The following is a 17,011-nucleotide window of genomic DNA, read 5'->3' as shown; positions in this document are numbered from 1 at the left end:
TTAGGAGGGAGAGGTAGATGTGGGATGCTAAGTCATGGCTTCCTAAATGTTGACAGGGAAGGATTTTCTGCATAGAAATGTCTAATGTCTACAGTAGAAAATTTTACTCTAATTGGGTAATTTGTACAATATTCTCAAAGAGCAGCCATGAAGTTCTTAGTCCAAGAGTAACACTTGTGTTCTGTGTGAAAAGGAATGGTGGGGGGTGGGGCAGTGCTTATTGATACAGATGTTCTCTGTGCAGAACATCAAGTAATCCTCTTGTTTCTCCAGATCCTATTCATACCATCTGTCATACACACAGACTCTTAGCAGATAAGCTTCCAGGCTTCCAAAAACAGATTGGGTTTTGCACATCCACTGCAGACTCTTGTTAACATCTGGACCAGATATTGTCTGCTGGTTTTACCCAACAATATGTTTTCTTATTTGTTTTTTGTCTTCCAGAAAATTATTGAAATAGCACTGGCTAGTTAACTCCTCCTGTCCTGTTTGTGGCTGGGTTCCTTTTCTTACTTCCATAATTCTATTTCAGTATATCCTCAGGAAAAGTACGATGCAGTTTGCCCTTCAATGACTGTATCTATATTCAGCAATGTTCATTCATGTAATAACTACTTAATAAGCATAGTCTGTTTCTTTTTTTTATTTAGTAAATATAAATTTCCAAAGTACAGTTTATGGATTACAATGGCCCCCCCCCATAATTTCCCTCCCACTCACACCCCTCCCATCTCCCGCTCCCTCTCCCATTCCATTCACATCAACATTCATTTTCAATTGTCTTTATATACAGAAGATCGATTTGGTATATATTAAGTAAAGATTTCATCAGTTTGCACCCACACAGAAACACAAAGTGTAAACTACTGTTTCAGTACTAGTTATAGCATTACTTCACATTGGACAACACACTAAGGACAGATCCCACATGAGAAGTAAGTACACACTGACTCCTGTTGTTGACTTAACAATTTGACACTGTTGTTTATGGAGTCAGTAATCGCCCTAGGCTCTAGTCATGAGTTGCCAAGGCTATGGAAACCTTTTGAGTTCGCCGACTTTGATCTTATTCCAACAGGGTCATAGTCAAAGTGGAAGTTCTCTCATCCCTTCAGAGAAAGGTACCTCCTTCTTTGATGGCCTCGTTCTTTCCACTGGGATCTCACTCGCAGAGATCTTTCATTTTTTTTTTTTCCCCAGAGTGTCTTGGCTTTCCATGCCTAAAATACTCTCATGGGCTCTTCAGCCAGATCTGAATGCCTTAAGGGCTGATTCTGAGGCCAGAGTGCTGTTAAGGGCTTTTGCCATTCTATGAGTCTGTTGTGTATCCTGCTTCCCATGTAGGATCATTCTCTCCTTTTTAATTCTATAAATTATTTGCAGACACTGGTGTTATTTATGAAATCCCTTTGACACTTAATCCTATCTTTTTGGTCAATTATGAACTCAAATTGATCACTTTAAAAAGTAAGATGGCATTGGTACATGCCACCTTGATGTGATTGAATTGGAATCCCCTGGTACATTTCTAGCTCTACCATTAGGGGTAAGTCCGAGTGAGCATGTGCCGAACTGTATATATCCTTCCTCTCTTACTCCCACTCTTGTATTTAACAGGGATCACGTTTCAGTTAAATTTAAACACCTAAGAATAAGTGTGTGTTAATTAAAGAGTTCAACCAATGATACTAAGTAGAACCAAAAAAAAAAAAAAAAAAACAAAACCACTAAAAGGAATAAAATGGTAAATTGTCCCTCGACAGTCAGGACAAGGGTTGATCAAGTCATTGTTGCTCATAGTGTCCATTTCACTTCAACAGGTTTCCTCTTTGGTGCTCAGTTAGTTGTCACCGATCAGGGAGAACATATGATATTTGTCCCTTTGGGACTGGCTTAATTCACTCAGCATGATGTTTTCCAGATTCCTCCATCTTGTTGCAAATGACCAGGTTTCATTGTTTTTGACTGCTGTATAGTATTCTATAGAGTACATATCCCATAATTTCTTTATCCAGTCTACTGTTGATGGGCATTTAGGTTGATTCCATGTCTTAGCTATTGTGAGTTGAGCTGCAATAAAAATTAATGTGCAGACAGCTCTTTTATTTGCCAATTTAATTTCCTTTGGGTAAATTCCAAGGAGTGGGATGGCTGGGTTGTATGGTAGGATTATCTTCAGGTTTCTGAGGAATCTCCAGACTGACTTCCATAGTGGCTTTACCAGTTTGCATTCCCACCAACAGTGGGTTAGTGTCCCTTTTTCCCCACATCCTCTCCAGCATCTATTGTTGGTAGATTTCTGAACATGAGCCATTCTAACCGGGGTGAGATGAAACCTCATTGTGGTTTTGATTTGCATTTCCCTGATTGCTAGTGATCTTGAACATTTTTTCATGTGTCTGTTGGCCCTTTGGATTTCCTCTTTTGAAAAATGTCTATTGAGGTCCTTGGCCCATCTCTTAAGTGGGTTGTTGGTTTTGATGTTGTGGAGTTTCTTGATTTCTTTGTAGATTCTGGTTATTAACCCTTTATCTGTTGCATAGTTTGCAAATATTTTTTCCCATTCTGTCGGTTGCCTCTTCACTTTCCTGACTGTATCTTTTGAAGTACAGAAACTTCTCAATTTGATGCAATCCCAATAGTTAATTTTGGCTTTGACTGCCTGTGCTTCTGGGGTCTTTTCCAAGAAGTCTTTGCTGGTACCTATATCTTGCAGGGTTTCTCCAATGCTCTCTAATAATTTGATGGTGTCAGGTCATAGATTTAAGTCTTTAATCCATGTTGAGTGAATTTTTGTGTAAGGTGAAAAGTAGGGGTCTTGCTTCATGATTCTGCACGTGGAAATCCAATTTTCCCAGCACCATTTATTGAATAGACTGTCCTTACTCCAGGGATTGGTTTTGGATCCTTGATCAAATATAAGTTGGCTGTAGATGTTTGGATTGATTTCTGGTGTTTCAATTCTGTTCCATTGGTCTATCCATCTGTTTCTGTACCTGTACCATGCTGTTTTGATAACAACTTCCCTGTAGTATGTCCTGAAATCTGGTATTGTGATGCCTCCAGCTTTGTTTTTGTTATACAAGATTGCTTTTGCTATTTGAGGTCTCCTGTGTCTCCATATGAATTTCAGCATCATTTTTTCCAGATCTGAGAAGAAGGTCTTTGATATTTTGATTGGTATCGCATTGAATCTATAAATTGCTTTTGGGAGAATGAACATTTTGATGATATTGATTCTTCCAATCCATGAGCATGGAAGATTTTTCCATTTTTTGGTATCCTCTTCTATTTCTTTCTTTAAGGTTTTGTAATTTTCTTTTCTTTTCTTTCTTTTTTTTTCTTGTCAAGCAGAGTGGACAGTGAGAGCGAGACAGAGAGAAAGGTCTTCCTTTGTCATTGGTTCACCCTCCAATGGCTGGCGCACCGCGCTGATCCGATGGCAGGAGCCAGGTGCTTCTCCTGGTCTCCCATGCGGGTGCAGGGCCCAAGCACTTGGGCCATCCTCCACTGCACTCCCTGGCCACAGCAGAGAGCTAGACTGGAAGAGGGGCAACTGGGACAGAATCCAGCAGCCCGACTGGGACTAGAACCCGGTGTGCCGGTGCTGCTAGGTGGAGGATTAGCCTAGTGAGCCGTGGTGCCGGCTTTAAGGTTTTGTAATTTTCATTGGTTAAGTTTATTCCCAGGTATTTGATTGCTTTTGTAGCTATTGTGAATGGGATTGATCTTAGAAGTTCTTCCTCAGCCGTGGCATTGCCTGTGTATACAAAGGCTGTTGATTTTTGTGCATTGATTTTATATCCTGCTACTTTGCCAAACTCTTCTATGAGTTCCAATAGTCTCTTAGTAGAGTTCTTTGGGTCTCCTAAATAAAGAATCATATCATCTGCAAAGAGGGATAGTTTGAGTTCTTCCTTCCCAATTTGTATCCCTTTAAATTTTTTTTTTTTTTTTTTTTTTTGCCTAATAGCTCTGGCTAAAACTTCCAGAACTATATTGAATAGCAGTGGTGAGCGTGGGCGTCCCTGTCTGGTACCAGATCTCAGTGGAAATGCTTCCAACTTTTCCCCATTCAATAGGATGCTGGCGTGGGTTTTTCATAAATTGGTTTGATTGTATTGAGGAATGTTCCTTCCATACCCAGTTTACTTAGAGTTTTCATCATTAAAGGGTGTTGTATTTTATCAAATGCTTTCTCTGCATCTATTGAGATAATCACATGGTTTTTCTTCTGCAGTCTGTTACTGTGGTGTATCACGTTGATTGTTTTGCACACATTGAACCATCCCTGCATACCAGGGATAAATCCCACTTGGTCTGGGTGGATGATCTTTCTGATGTGTTGTTGTCGCTCCCCCTCTTCGTGGAGGAACGACACAGGACCCTGCGCTGTTCTTTCGTCTGCTCGGCCCTCCCCGGGTTTGCTGCTGGCTCTTCCCGGGTTGGCTACTATCCCTTCCACCTCCGTGGAAGGGCAGTTCCCCCTGGCCACATTCCCCACTTCCGCAGGGGAGCGGCACACCGCCGGCCGGCTCTCTCGGGGGCTGCACAGGTGTTCCTTCAGCTAGATGTTCCCCTTAGATGTTCCCCATAGATGTTCCCGGTGCATGCCGTCTCTCTCCTCCTTTATAGTCCTCCTCTGCCAATCCCAACTCGGCTGCCCACACGCCGAGTACGCTGCTCTCCAATCAGGAGCAAGTCCTACAGTTTATTGGTTGAACTGGAGGCAGCTGTGCGGAAGCTGTTTACTTCTCTCCCAGCGCCATATTGTGGGAGAGCAGATGCATAGAATAAGTCTTAATTCCAGTAACTCAGTCTAGTCCGGTTTGCTCCCCACAGATCCCCCTTTCTTTTTATTTTTGGCGTTGATACGCGCCTGTCTTTGGTGTCCCGCGGCACACACTCTGCTCTACTTGCTAGAGTTGCCACAGGCTCTTACAAGTCCTATCAGGCAAACCGAATCCGGGTCCTCTCTTCGCCATGTTGTGAGGAGGTTTTTAGGCGCTGATACGTGCCTGTGTTCGGTGCCCTGCAGCGCATGCTCTGCTCTGCCCGCAGGGGCTTACAAGCCCTAACAATCAGGCAAACCGAATCCAAGCCTTCTCATTGCCTTTTTGTGGGGAGGCCTTACTGATGTTAATTCGTGCCTGTCTTCGGTGACCTGCGGCGCATAAGCTGCTAGCCGCCCAGGTGCTCATCGCCTCACTAATCGGGCAGACCGAATCCAAGCCTTCTAATTGTTGTATTGTAGGGAGGCCTTTCTATTTCTCTATTTCTCTATCTCCGGGCATTCCTATTTCTCCCATTTTACTTCTGTCTGCCAACATTCCCATTTCTCTCACTCCACTTCCAAACTTCTGTTTCTCTTATCCCCGCAGCTTCCCGCTGCCCGCCCCGAGGCTACTTCTCGGCGGCTTCCCGGCTGAGCCGCTTCAGCCCGCGCCTCTCTCATCTGCGCAGCTTCCCGGCTTTGCGCGGCTTGGCTTTGCGCGCTCCGCGGTCTCCACGCCCTTCGCGTCTGCACCACGGCCTCGCGCCAGCCCCGTTCCCTATCTATTCACGCCCCGTGCTCTCTCTGCATGCGGCGGCTTCCGCGAGTAACACAGCGTAGCTTACGTGTCCGCCACTAGCATTCAATCTAAGTTCCCTGGGCTAGCCTGGCGAATTCAACCCAGCATACGTCTCCGCCCCACGGTTTGGCTTCCCGTCCTATGCTCCCCGGGCTAATCAGACGGATCCCAATCTGGCTCACGTTTCAGCTTCTGGTTTCAACTTTTCGCCCCCTATTCCTGGGCTAACTTGAGAATCCCAAAGTGGCTTTCCTGTCCGCCTTGGCCTGCCCCCCACGGCTTCAATTTCCCTAACATTTTTCTCTACCCGGTATGTTTCCCCAAGCTTTCCTCCAACAATACTCCTCCCTCATTTCTCCTGGCCTCTCCCCACAATCCGCATCCGAGTCTGTTTGTTCTAGCTTTCACTTTCGCTTTCGACCTTAGAGATTTCTCCCAGCTTCCCCCCGTAGTCCGTATCTGAGTCTATGCCTAGGCTTTCAACAGCTTCCTCCGGCACCTCTTTCGTCCGGCTTTTCCCTAGGCTGTTTGCTAGTCTCTCTCTCCGGTATTTTCCCTAGGCTGTTTGCTAGTCTCTCTCTCCGATATTTTCCCAGTTCTTCCCGTTTCTTCCCTCCTAAGTTTGCTATCTGTCCTAGGTTTCCTATCCGAGTCATTTCTTCCCTCCTAAGTTTCATATCCGTCCTAGGTTTCCTATCCGAGTCACGGCACCATTATGTCACTCCCCCTCTTCGTGGAGGAACGACACAGGACCCTGCGCTGTTCTTTCGTCTGCTCGGCCCTCCCCGGGTTTGCTGCTGGCTCTTCCCGGGTTGGCTACTATCCCTTCCACCTCCGTGGAAGGGCAGTTCCCCCTGGCCACATTCCCCACTTCCGCAGGGGAGCGGCACACCGCCGGCCGGCTCTCTCGGGGGCTGCACAGGTGTTCCTTCAGCTAGATGTTCCCCTTAGATGTTCCCCATAGATGTTCCCGGTGCATGCCGTCTCTCTCCTCCTTTATAGTCCTCCTCTGCCAATCCCAACTCGGCTGCCCACACGCCGAGTACGCTGCTCTCCAATCAGGAGCAAGTCCTACAGTTTATTGGTTGAACTGGAGGCAGCTGTGCGGAAGCTGTTTACTTCTCTCCCAGCGCCATATTGTGGGAGAGCAGATGCATAGAATAAGTCTTAATTCCAGTAACTCAGTCTAGTCCGGTTTGCTCCCCACATGTTGTTGCATTCTATTGGCCAGAATTTTATTGAGGATTTTTGGATCTATGTTCATCAGGGATATTGGTCTGTACTTCTCTTTCAATGCTGCATCTTTTTCCGGCTTAGGAATTAAGGTGATGCTGGATTCCTAAAAAGAATTTGGGAGGATTCCCTCTTTTTTGATTGTTCTGAATAGTTTGAGAAGAATTGGAGTTGGTTCTTCTTTAAATGTCTGGTAGAATTCAGCAGTGAATCCATCTGGTCCTGGGCTTTTCTTTGTTGGGAGGGCCTTTATTACTGTTTCAATTTCTGTCTCAGTTATGGGTCTGTTTAGGTTTTCTATGTCTTCCTGGTTCAATTTAGGTAGGTTGCATGTGTCCAGGAATCTATCCATTTCTGATAGATTTCCCTGTTTGCTGGCATACAAGTCCTTGTAGTAATTTCTGATGATTCTTTTTATTTCTGTAGTGTCTGTTGTTACGTTTCCTTTTTCATCTCTGATTTTATTGATTTGGGTCTTTTCTCTTCTTTTTTTTAGTCAGTTGGGCCAATGGGGTGTCAATTTTGTTTATTTTTTTAAAAAACCAGCTCCTCGTTTGGCTGATTTTTTGTAATGGTTTTTTAGATTCAATCCTGTTGATTTCTTCTCTGCTTTTAATTATTTCTCTTCTCCTACTGGATTTGGGTCTGGTTTGCTGCAGATTTTCTAGATCCTTGAGGTGAATTGAAAGCTCATCTATTTGGTGCCTTTCCAATTTCTTGATGTAGGCACCTATTGATATAAACTTTCCTCTTAACACTGCTTTTGCTGTGTCCCATAAGTTTTGGTATGTTGTGCTGTTATCCTCATTTACTTCCAGAAAATTTTTGATTTCTCTTTTGATTTCTTCTATGACCCATTGTTCATTCAGGAGCATGTTGTTCAATCTCCATGCGTTTGCATATGCTCTAGGGATTCCTGAGTTGCTGATTTCCAACTTCATTCCTTTATGGTCTGAGAAGCTGCATGGTATGATTCTAATTCTTTTGAATTTGCTGAGACTTGCTTTATGGCCTAGTATGTGGTCAATCCTAGAGAAGGTTCCATGTACTGCTGAGAAGAATGTAAATTCTTTATGTGTAGGATGAAAAGTTCTGTAGATATCTAGATATCTGTTAGATCCATTTGGGCTATAGTGTCATTTAAATCTATTGTCTCCTTGTTGATCTTCTGTCCTGTTGATCTGTCTATTTCTGAGAGTGGAGTATTGAAGTCTCCCAGTACTATTGTATTGGAGTCTAAATCTCCCTTTAAGTCCCTTAACAAATCTTTTAAATAAACCGGTGCCCTGTAATTAGGTGCATATACATTGATAATCATTATATCTTCCTGTTGAATGGATCCGTTAATCATTATATAGTGCCCCTCTTTGTCTCTCTTAACAGTTTTTGTGCTAAAGTTTATGTTGTCCGATATTAAGATGGCTATGCCTGCTCTTTTTTCATTTCTGTTGGCATGGTATATCTTTTTCCAGCCTTTCACTTTCAGTCCGTATGGATCTTTGTTGGAAAGATGTGTTTCTTGTAAGCAGCAAATAGATGGGTTTTGTTCCTTAACCCAATCAGCCAATCTGTGATTTTTAACTGGACAGTTCAGGCCATTTACGTTCAATGTGATTATTGATAAGTAGTAACTTTGCCCTGCCATTTGCCAAAGATATTTTCTAATATATGCTTTGAATTCCCTGTGATCTTTTGCTGTGAGGTTTCCTTCCTTTACCTTCTTTCATATTGATGGCCATGTTTCTGTGTTTCTGTGTGTAACACATCTTTAAGCATCTTTTGCAGGGCTGGATGAGTGGCAACAAATTCTTTCAATTTCTGTTTGCTATGAAAGGTCTTTATTTCACCTTCATTCACAAATGAGAGCTTTGCAGGTATAATATTCTGGGCTTGCAGTTTTTCTCTCTTAGTACCTGGGCTATATCTCACCACTCCCTTCTAGCTTGTAGGGTTTCTGATGACAAGTCAGCTGTGAGTCTAATTGGAGATCCTCTGAGAGTAATCTGACGTTTCTCTCTTGCACATTTTAGAATTTTTTCTTTATGTTTCACTGTGGTGAGTTTGATTACAACATGTTGTGGTGAGGTTCTCTTTTGGTCATGTTTACTAGGGGTTCTATGAGCTTCCTGTACTAGGATGTCTCTGTCCTTCTCAAAACCCAGGAAGTTCTCTGCAAGTATCTCACTAAAAAGGCCTTCTAATCCTTTCTCTCTCTCCATGCCATCAGGAACTCCTAGAACCCGAATGTTGGGTTTTTTAATAGTATCCTGTAGATTCCCAACAATATTTTTTAGATTTCTAATTTCCTCTTCTTTTCTTTGGTTTGACTGTATACTTTCCTGTGCTCTGTCTTCTAAGTCCGATATGCATAGTCTGTTTCTTAAGTGCCATGGATATACAGTTGAAAAGACATAGCCTGCTCCTCTTATTATGGAGATAGAAATATAAGCAGGCAATGTCAGTATATTTTAGCAATTGTTGCAATGAAGCAAGAGAAAATGAAAGAGCAGACACCCAGGACTTGTGAAGAATTTTCAAAATGGTTCACAAGGAAATTGGTCATCAAAGTTTGAGCCTGAACAAGGAGTTGTAGTTATCAAAGCAGATGAGGGAAAGCAGGTAATGAAAGTAAGGGCAGAGGGACCAGCATGTATAATGCAAGGAAAACATGACAGTACTACCCCACAAAGAATTTTCCAGCTCCAAATGTCAATAGTGTGGAAGTTGAGAGACCCGCCTTAGAGTCTTCACATAACCACCTGCAGCATAAGCAGTTTTGCACTGCTGGTAAGGAAAGATGGAGGTAAGCCGAGACCAAGGCTGCACACCTGAGTACAGCAACTTTTGTATGCTCTTGAGAAGGAGGTGTGAAGCCAGCCTGCGGATGGGGCCAGGGTGAGATACAGAGGGTAGGGACAACTTGAGCATAGGTAAATGTCTGTAATCGCATTGGTGTTGGCTGCAAAAAAATGTCCAAAGGTCCAGAATAGGTCCAGAAGTCACTAGTGGGAAGAGAAGACGAGACAAGCTTAGAGGGCAAGGATCCAAAGAGCTGTCTTGAGAAACATATCCACAGAAGGTCACGTACATCCCTCTTCCCTTTGCACCAAGGGTCCATCTCAGAGAGGAGCAGGGGAAGGAAAGGAAGTGAAAAAGCCTGAACACGTTTCCAGAGGAGACCACGTCATGCAGGGAAGCAATTTCAATCAGTAGAGAAGGAGATTAGAATGCTCCTTTACCTTTGTCCCATCACCACGAGGAAATAGGTTCATGAGGAAGATGGAGTCAGTGTCAGGACATAAAGAAAATGTGTACATTTGAATATATTGTATGCATTGTAAATCTAAAACATTTTTGGCCATTATTGAGATTACATATGGTATTCATTGAGTAACATATCAAAATAAGATTAACACTCCACTTGATTTTATTTTATCTCTGTAAGTCAAAGTTCTATGTTTTCCCTATGACTTTGATTTATAATCAAAACTGATTCCCAATTCAACAAATTAAGAAATTGTTTGTTATGGTAAATTCCACCTACCTCTCTTTTTAGCCAGTCATTCTCCCAGATCTCTCGATAACTGCTCTTATCAATGAGCCTTACAGCATTCTAAAAGAAAGTTTCTGAATTAAGGAAGAGTTGCCACATGGTGATTCACAATATCAGTAATGGAGATGCACAATTAGTTTATCTGATCACTCATTTTAAATTGTATTTTGTAATTACTTGGGAACATATCTAAGAACTTTTGGTTTAGTTTTCATGAATTGTTTTAGCTGATTTACATCATCCAGTAGGGATAATGTGGAGAACTAGACACTGTATGTGGTTGTCCATTCATTTGGCCTCCACTGTGACTGAATCCGATTGCCTTGGTGAAGTCAATCAATCATTAAGTGATCAGCTTTACAAGTAAGATGGCTAAACTGTAGCGATCAAATATTCTTTAAGTATAAATTCACAGACATATTCCAATACATAGCGAGATCATGAATACATAATACATCTCTCTCTCTTTTAAACATTTAATTAATTAATTAATTAATTTGAGAAGTAAGAGTTACAGAGAAAGGGAAAGGTGTGGGGAGCAGCCCGGACTGGACTGAGTTACTGGAATTAAGACTTATTCTATGCATCTGCTCTCCCACAATATGGCACTGGGAGAGAAGTAAACAGCTTCTGCACAGCTGCCTCCAGTTCAGCCAATAAACTGTAGGACTTGCTCCTGATTGGAGGAGAGCAGCGTACTCGGCATGTGGGCAGCCGAGTTAGGATTGGCAGAGGAGGACTATAAAGGAGGAGAGAGACGGCATGCACCGGGAACATCTAAGGGGAACATCTAGCTGAAGGAACACCTGTGCAGCCCCCGAGAGAGCCGGCCGGCGGTGTGCCGCTCCCCTGCGGAAGTGGGGAATGTGGCCAGGGGGAACTGCCCTTCCACGGAGGTGGAAGGGATAGTAGCCAACCCGGGAAGAACCAGCAGCAAACCCGGGGAGGGCCGAGCAGACAAAAGAACAGCGCAGGGTCCTGTGTCGTTCCTCCACGAAGAGGGGGAGTGACATAATGGTGCCGTGACTCGGATAGGAAACCTAGAACGGATAGGAAACTTAGGAGGGAAGAAATGGGAAGAAATGGGAAAATTACCGGAGAGAGAGACTAGCAAACAGCCTAGGGAAAAGCCGGACAAAAAAGGTGCCGGAAGAAGCTGTTGAAAGCCTAGGCATAGACTCAGATACGGACTACGGGGGGAAGTTGGGAGAAATCTCTAAGGTCGAAAGCGAAAGTGAAAGCTAGAACAAACAGACTCGGATACGGACTGTGGGGAGAGGCCAGGAGAAATGAGGGAGGAGTATTGTTGGAGGAAAGCTTGGGGAAATATACCGGGTAGAGAAAAATGTTAGGGAAATTGAAGCCGTGGGGGGCAGGCCAAGGCGGAAACGAAAGCCACTTTGGGATTCTCAAGTTAGCCCGGGAATGGGGGGCGAAAAAGTTGAAACCAGAAGCTGAAACGTAAGCCTGGTTAGGATCCGTCTGATTAGCCCGGGGAGCAAAGGACGGGAAGCCAAACCGTGGGGCGGAGACGTAAGCTGGGTTGAATTCGCCAGGCTAGCCCAGGGAACTTGGATTGAATGCTAGTGATGGAGATGCAAGCTACGCTGTGTGACTCGCGGAAGCCGCCGCGTGCAGAGAGAGCACGGGGCGTGAATAGATAGGGAACGCGGGGCTGGCGCGAGGCCGTGGTTCAGACGCGAGGGGGCTAGTGCGTAACCGCGAAGTGTGCGCGCAAAGCCGAGCCGCGCAGATGAGAGAGGCGCGGGCTGAAGCGGCTCAGAGCCGGCGAGGCGCCGAGAAGCAGCCTCGGAGTCTAGTATCTGCTAACACTAACCGATAGAATAAATAAAGGGGAGAGTGATCCAACATGGGAAGTGAGATACTCAGCAGACTCATAGAATGGCGGATGTCCTAAATCGCACTCTGGCCTCAGAATCAGCCCTAAAGGCACTCGGATCTGGCTGAAAAGCCCATGAGAGTATTTCAGGCATGGAAAGCCAAGGCACTCTGGCAAAAAGATCTCTGTGAGTGAGATCCCAGTGGAAAGAACAGGTCTTCAAAGAGGGAGGTGCCTTTCTCTGAAGGGAGGAGAGAACCTCCACTTTGACTATGACCTTGTCTAAACAAGATAAGAGTCGGAGAACTCAAGGGGCTTCCATAGCCTTGGAAACTCATGACTGGTGCATAGGGAGATTATTGATGCCATAAACAGGAGTGTCAATTTGTAAAGTCAACAACAGGAGTCACTGTGCACTTACTCCTCATGTAGGATCTCTGTCCTTAATGTGCTGTACACTGAGGCTTAATGCTATAACGAGTACTCAAACAGTATATTTCACTTTGTGTTTCTATGGGGGTGCAAACGATTGAAATCTTTACTTAATGTACACTAAACTGATCTTCTGTAAAAAAAAAAAAAAAGAAAGAAAGAAATTATCAATTCCCAACTTGACTCTCACTGGGATTAAACATGACAATAGGTCTGATCTGATTTCATCATGATTTAAAAAAAAATCATCTATTATTTTTCACTTTATGTTTCTGTGTGGGAACAAGCTGTTGAAATCCTTACTTAAGGTATACTAAGCTGATCTTCTGTATATTAAGATAATCGAAAATGAATCTTGATGTGAATGGAAGGGGAGAGGGAGTGGGAAAGGGGAGGGTTGTGGGTGGGAGGGACGGTAGAGGGGGGAAAGCCATTGTAACCCATGAGTCGTACTTTGGAAATTTATATTCATTAAATAAAAGATTAAAAAAAAAAAAAAAAGCAGCCTCAGGGCGGAGCCCGCCGGCGGGGCGAGGCGCCGGGAAGCCGCGCAGAGCCGTGAAGCTGCTGGCAGGGCGAGGCGCCGGAAAGCCGCAGGGATAAGAGAAACAGAAGTTTAGAAGTAAAATGAGAGAAATAGGAATGCTGGAAGATAGAAGTAAAATGGGGGAAATAGGAATGCCCGGAGATAGAGAAATAGAGAAATAGAAAGGCCTCCCCTCAACATGGCAATGAGAAAGCTTGGATTCGGTCTGCCTGATTAAGTGAGGCGATGAGCACATGCGGGCGGCTAGCAGCTTATGCACCGCAGGTCACCGAAGACAGGCACGAATTAACATCAGTAAGGCCTCCCCACAATACAGCAATTAGGAGGCTTGGATTCGGTCTGCCTGATTAAGGCGGTAAGCACCAGCAAGCAGCTCGACCAGAGTATGAGCTGCAGGTCACCGAAGATAGGCACGAACCAACACTAATAAGTCTCCCCCACAATATGGCAATGAGAAGGCTTGGATTCGGTTTGCCTGATTGTTAGGGCTTGTAAGCCCCTGCAGGCAGAGCAGAGCATGCGCTGCGGGGCACCGAACACAGGCACGCATCAGCGCCTAAAAACCTCCTCACAACATGGCGAAGAGAGGACCCGGATTCGGTTTGCCTGATTGATAGGACGTGTAAGAACCTGTGGCAACTCTAGCAAGTAGAGCAGATAGAGCAGAGTGTGTGCCGCGGGACACCGAAGGCAGGCGCGTATCAACGCCAAAAAATAAAAAGAAAGGGGGATCTGTGAGGAGCAGCCCGGACTGGACTGAGTTACTGGAATTAAGACTTATTCTATGCATCTGCTCTCCCACAATATGGCGCTGGGAGAGAAGTAAACAGCTTCTGCACAGCTGCCTCCAGTTCAGCCAATAAACTGTAGGACTTGCTCCTGATTGGAGAGCAGCGTACTCGGCATGTGGGCAGCCGAGTTAGGATTGGCAGAGGAGGACTATAAAGGAGGAGAGAGACGGCATGCACCGGGAACATCTAAGGGGAACATCTAGCTGAAGGAACACCTGTGCAGCCCCCGAGAGAGCCGGCCGGCGGTGTGCCGCTCCCCTGCAGAAGTGGGGAATGTGGCCAGGGGGAACTGCCCTTCCACGGAGGTGGAAGGGATAGTAGCCAACCCGGGAAGAACCAGCAGCAAACCCGGGGAGGGCCGAGCAGACAAAAGAACAGCGCAGGGTCCTGTGTTGTTCCTCCACGAAGAGGGGGAGCGACAGAAAGGGAAAGAGAAAAGTCTTCCATCTGCTGATTCACTCCCCAGTGAATGCAACAACTGGAGCTAGGCCCATCCAAAGCCAGAAGCCAGGAGTTTCTGGGTCTCCCATGCAGATGCAGGGGGCCAAGCACTTAGGCCACCTTCCACTGCTTTCCCAGGCCACAGCAGAGAGCTGGATCAGAAGAGGAGCAGCCAGGGCACAAACCGGCACCCCCATGGGATGCTGGCGCTGCAGGCAGAGGCTAAGCTTACTACACCACAGTGCTGGCCCCAATACATCTTTTAAATTTGAAAAATTTCTGCCTGTCATTCATAACAGTGTGCACATTTGCAAACCTAATAGCAAGTGGTTTTAAAGTAGCAGGCCATAGATAGCTACACAATCTCCTGAAGAAAGGCACTTTACAGAAAAAAGATGAAAAGTATTAGTTGGGTCATTAAAATATGAATTCATTTTCAATTACTTTAGGTTTTTTAATTTTTAACTAATTTTTTAAAAGATGTATTTATTTGAAAGAGTTACGGAGAGAGAGAAGGAGAAGCTTCAATCTGCTGGTTCACTTCCCAAAATGGCCCTAATAACTTGGCTGGGCCAGGCCATGCCAGGTCAAAGCCAGGATCCAGGAGCTTGTTCCAGGTCTCAGATGAGTGCAAGGCCCCAAGGACTTTGGGCCATCTTCCACTGCTTTCCCAGGCACATAAGCAGGGAATTGGATCATAAGTGGAGCAGCTGGGTTTCAAACCAGCACCCATGTGGGATGGTGTTGCAGGCCATGGCTTTGCCTGCTATGCCAGCGACATTAATCAATTTTTAACAGATTCAGGTGTTTTGTAGACACAGTTCTAAAAACATAATGATATTCTCTTCCTCTCTCCCCCCGCCAACCTGAAAAGAATTTTATGGTTGATGACACTGTATTTCTCTGGGATGCTTTATATGGATATCGTGTTATAATTCAATATTCAGCAACTGAAGGTCACAATCAAGAGAAATTAGGCAAAATATACTAGATCATAAACATGGATAAAAATAATTTAAAAGTATGTTAAGTGTAAATTTGCTAAGTCTTAGAACTGGAAGGTTTACAATTAAAAATCATTTAATCATGCTTATTAAACTAAAAGTGGACATATGTTTCCTAGGAATTTTTATACTATAGCCACAGGTAATAATTCTAGTTTCTTCCAGCATAGAATTTTATTTGAACAGAAGATGAAGACAGCTTCTAGCTGAAGCTAATTGGCTAATAGCTTAGTTTGCTGAAAATGGTGTAGTAATTTCAACCTTAGAACTCAAATCTGGAAGCTCTGAAAAATCCAGAAGCCCAGGCAATATTCTGGGACAATTACATTGGCAGCACTATGGGAAGAATATAGATACCACCTGGGTTAAGACTATTTCTCGGCTGGGGTTCAATAGGCTAATCCTCCGCCTGCAGTGCCGGCACACCGGGTTCTTTCTAGTCCTGGTCGGGACGCCGGATTCTGTCCCGGTTGCCCCTCTTCCAGGCCAGCTCTCTGCTGTGGCCAGGGAGTGCAGTGGAGGATGGCCCTGCACCCGCATGGGAGACCAGGAGAAGCACCTGGCTCCTGGCTTCGGATCAGCGTGGTACGCTGGCTGCAGCGGCCATTGTGGGGTGAACCAATGGAAAAGGAAGACCTTTCTCTCTCTCACTGTCCACTCTGCCTTAAAAAAAAAAAAAAAAAAAAGACTATTTCTCAGATGGCTCCAGTGTGCGGCTGAGGTTGCACAGTACTGAATTATAGGAAGTTTATACATTAAAATAGCCAGCTAAAATGAGGCAAATTCTGATTGACACTATGTGGAAAAAACATATAGTATAATGATAATAAGCTATAATCTGAAGAATTCCTGAATTTTTAAAAGGATTTATTTATTTGAAAGGCAGAGAAAGAGAGACAGACAGACATTGATTTTTCTATCCTTTGGGTCACTCCTCAAAGGACTTCAATAGCCAGAGTTAGGCCAGGTTGAAGCCAGGAGCCAGGAACTCCATCTAGGTCTCCCACATGGGTGTCAGGAACTCAAGTATTTGAGCCATTCTCCGTTGCTTCCCAGCACCATAGCAGGAAGCTAGATCATTAGCCCAGCAGCTGGGGCTTGAATTGGCACTATGATATGGGATGCGAGCATCCCAAGCAGCTGCACCACAACACTGCTTCAGCCTCATAAACTGAATCTGAATTATCTCATTTGCTCTGGGAAAACGCACACACACACACACACACACACACACACAAGTCCTCATTAGTAAATTCCTACACCTTGCAGAATTGCTGAGAGACTTAAGTGTAAAATGCTTGAAAGAGTATTTGGAACAGTCCTCATGATATATACTTAAAGCTATATGCTTATTTGATTTACATATGAATTTTAATCAGATCACTGAATGGTTGAATTCATCATATTCAGTCACAAAATGGTCAAATTGCTTGGGCACACAAACCATTGGTCAGTCCTGCAAATCCTCTGTATTTGTGAAAATTAGTAAAAACCATGCAGTGGGGAGCATAACACTGTAAGAACAAGACCAACAACTGACATTCTGTAAAGAACTTTTTAAAAGACCAGCTGTTCATGATTCTGAAGAAGGGGC

General features: G+C 44.4%; 1 protein-coding gene across 1 annotated transcript in view; it reads right to left on the bottom strand.

Annotated features, from left to right (window-relative positions):
- The window catches only part of CCDC83 (coiled-coil domain containing 83), a 76,762-nt gene that overhangs the window by 12,113 nt on the left and 47,638 nt on the right, over window positions 1–17,011 (bottom strand). The window contains exon 7 of the mRNA XM_002708468.6: window positions 10,354–10,422. Coding sequence (XP_002708514.1) covers window positions 10,354–10,422 — 69 coding nt within the window. The remainder of the gene's footprint in view (window positions 1–10,353; window positions 10,423–17,011) is intronic.

Source organism: Oryctolagus cuniculus, chromosome 1 (genome assembly GCF_051225735.1).
Source record: "Oryctolagus cuniculus isolate XC-2025 breed Fujian yellow rabbit chromosome 1, ASM5122573v1, whole genome shotgun sequence".
NCBI classification, from domain to species: Eukaryota; Metazoa; Chordata; class Mammalia; order Lagomorpha; family Leporidae; genus Oryctolagus; species Oryctolagus cuniculus.
The sequence above is the reverse complement of the archived record's forward strand: the minus strand, read 5'-3'. Positions and strand labels throughout refer to the sequence as shown.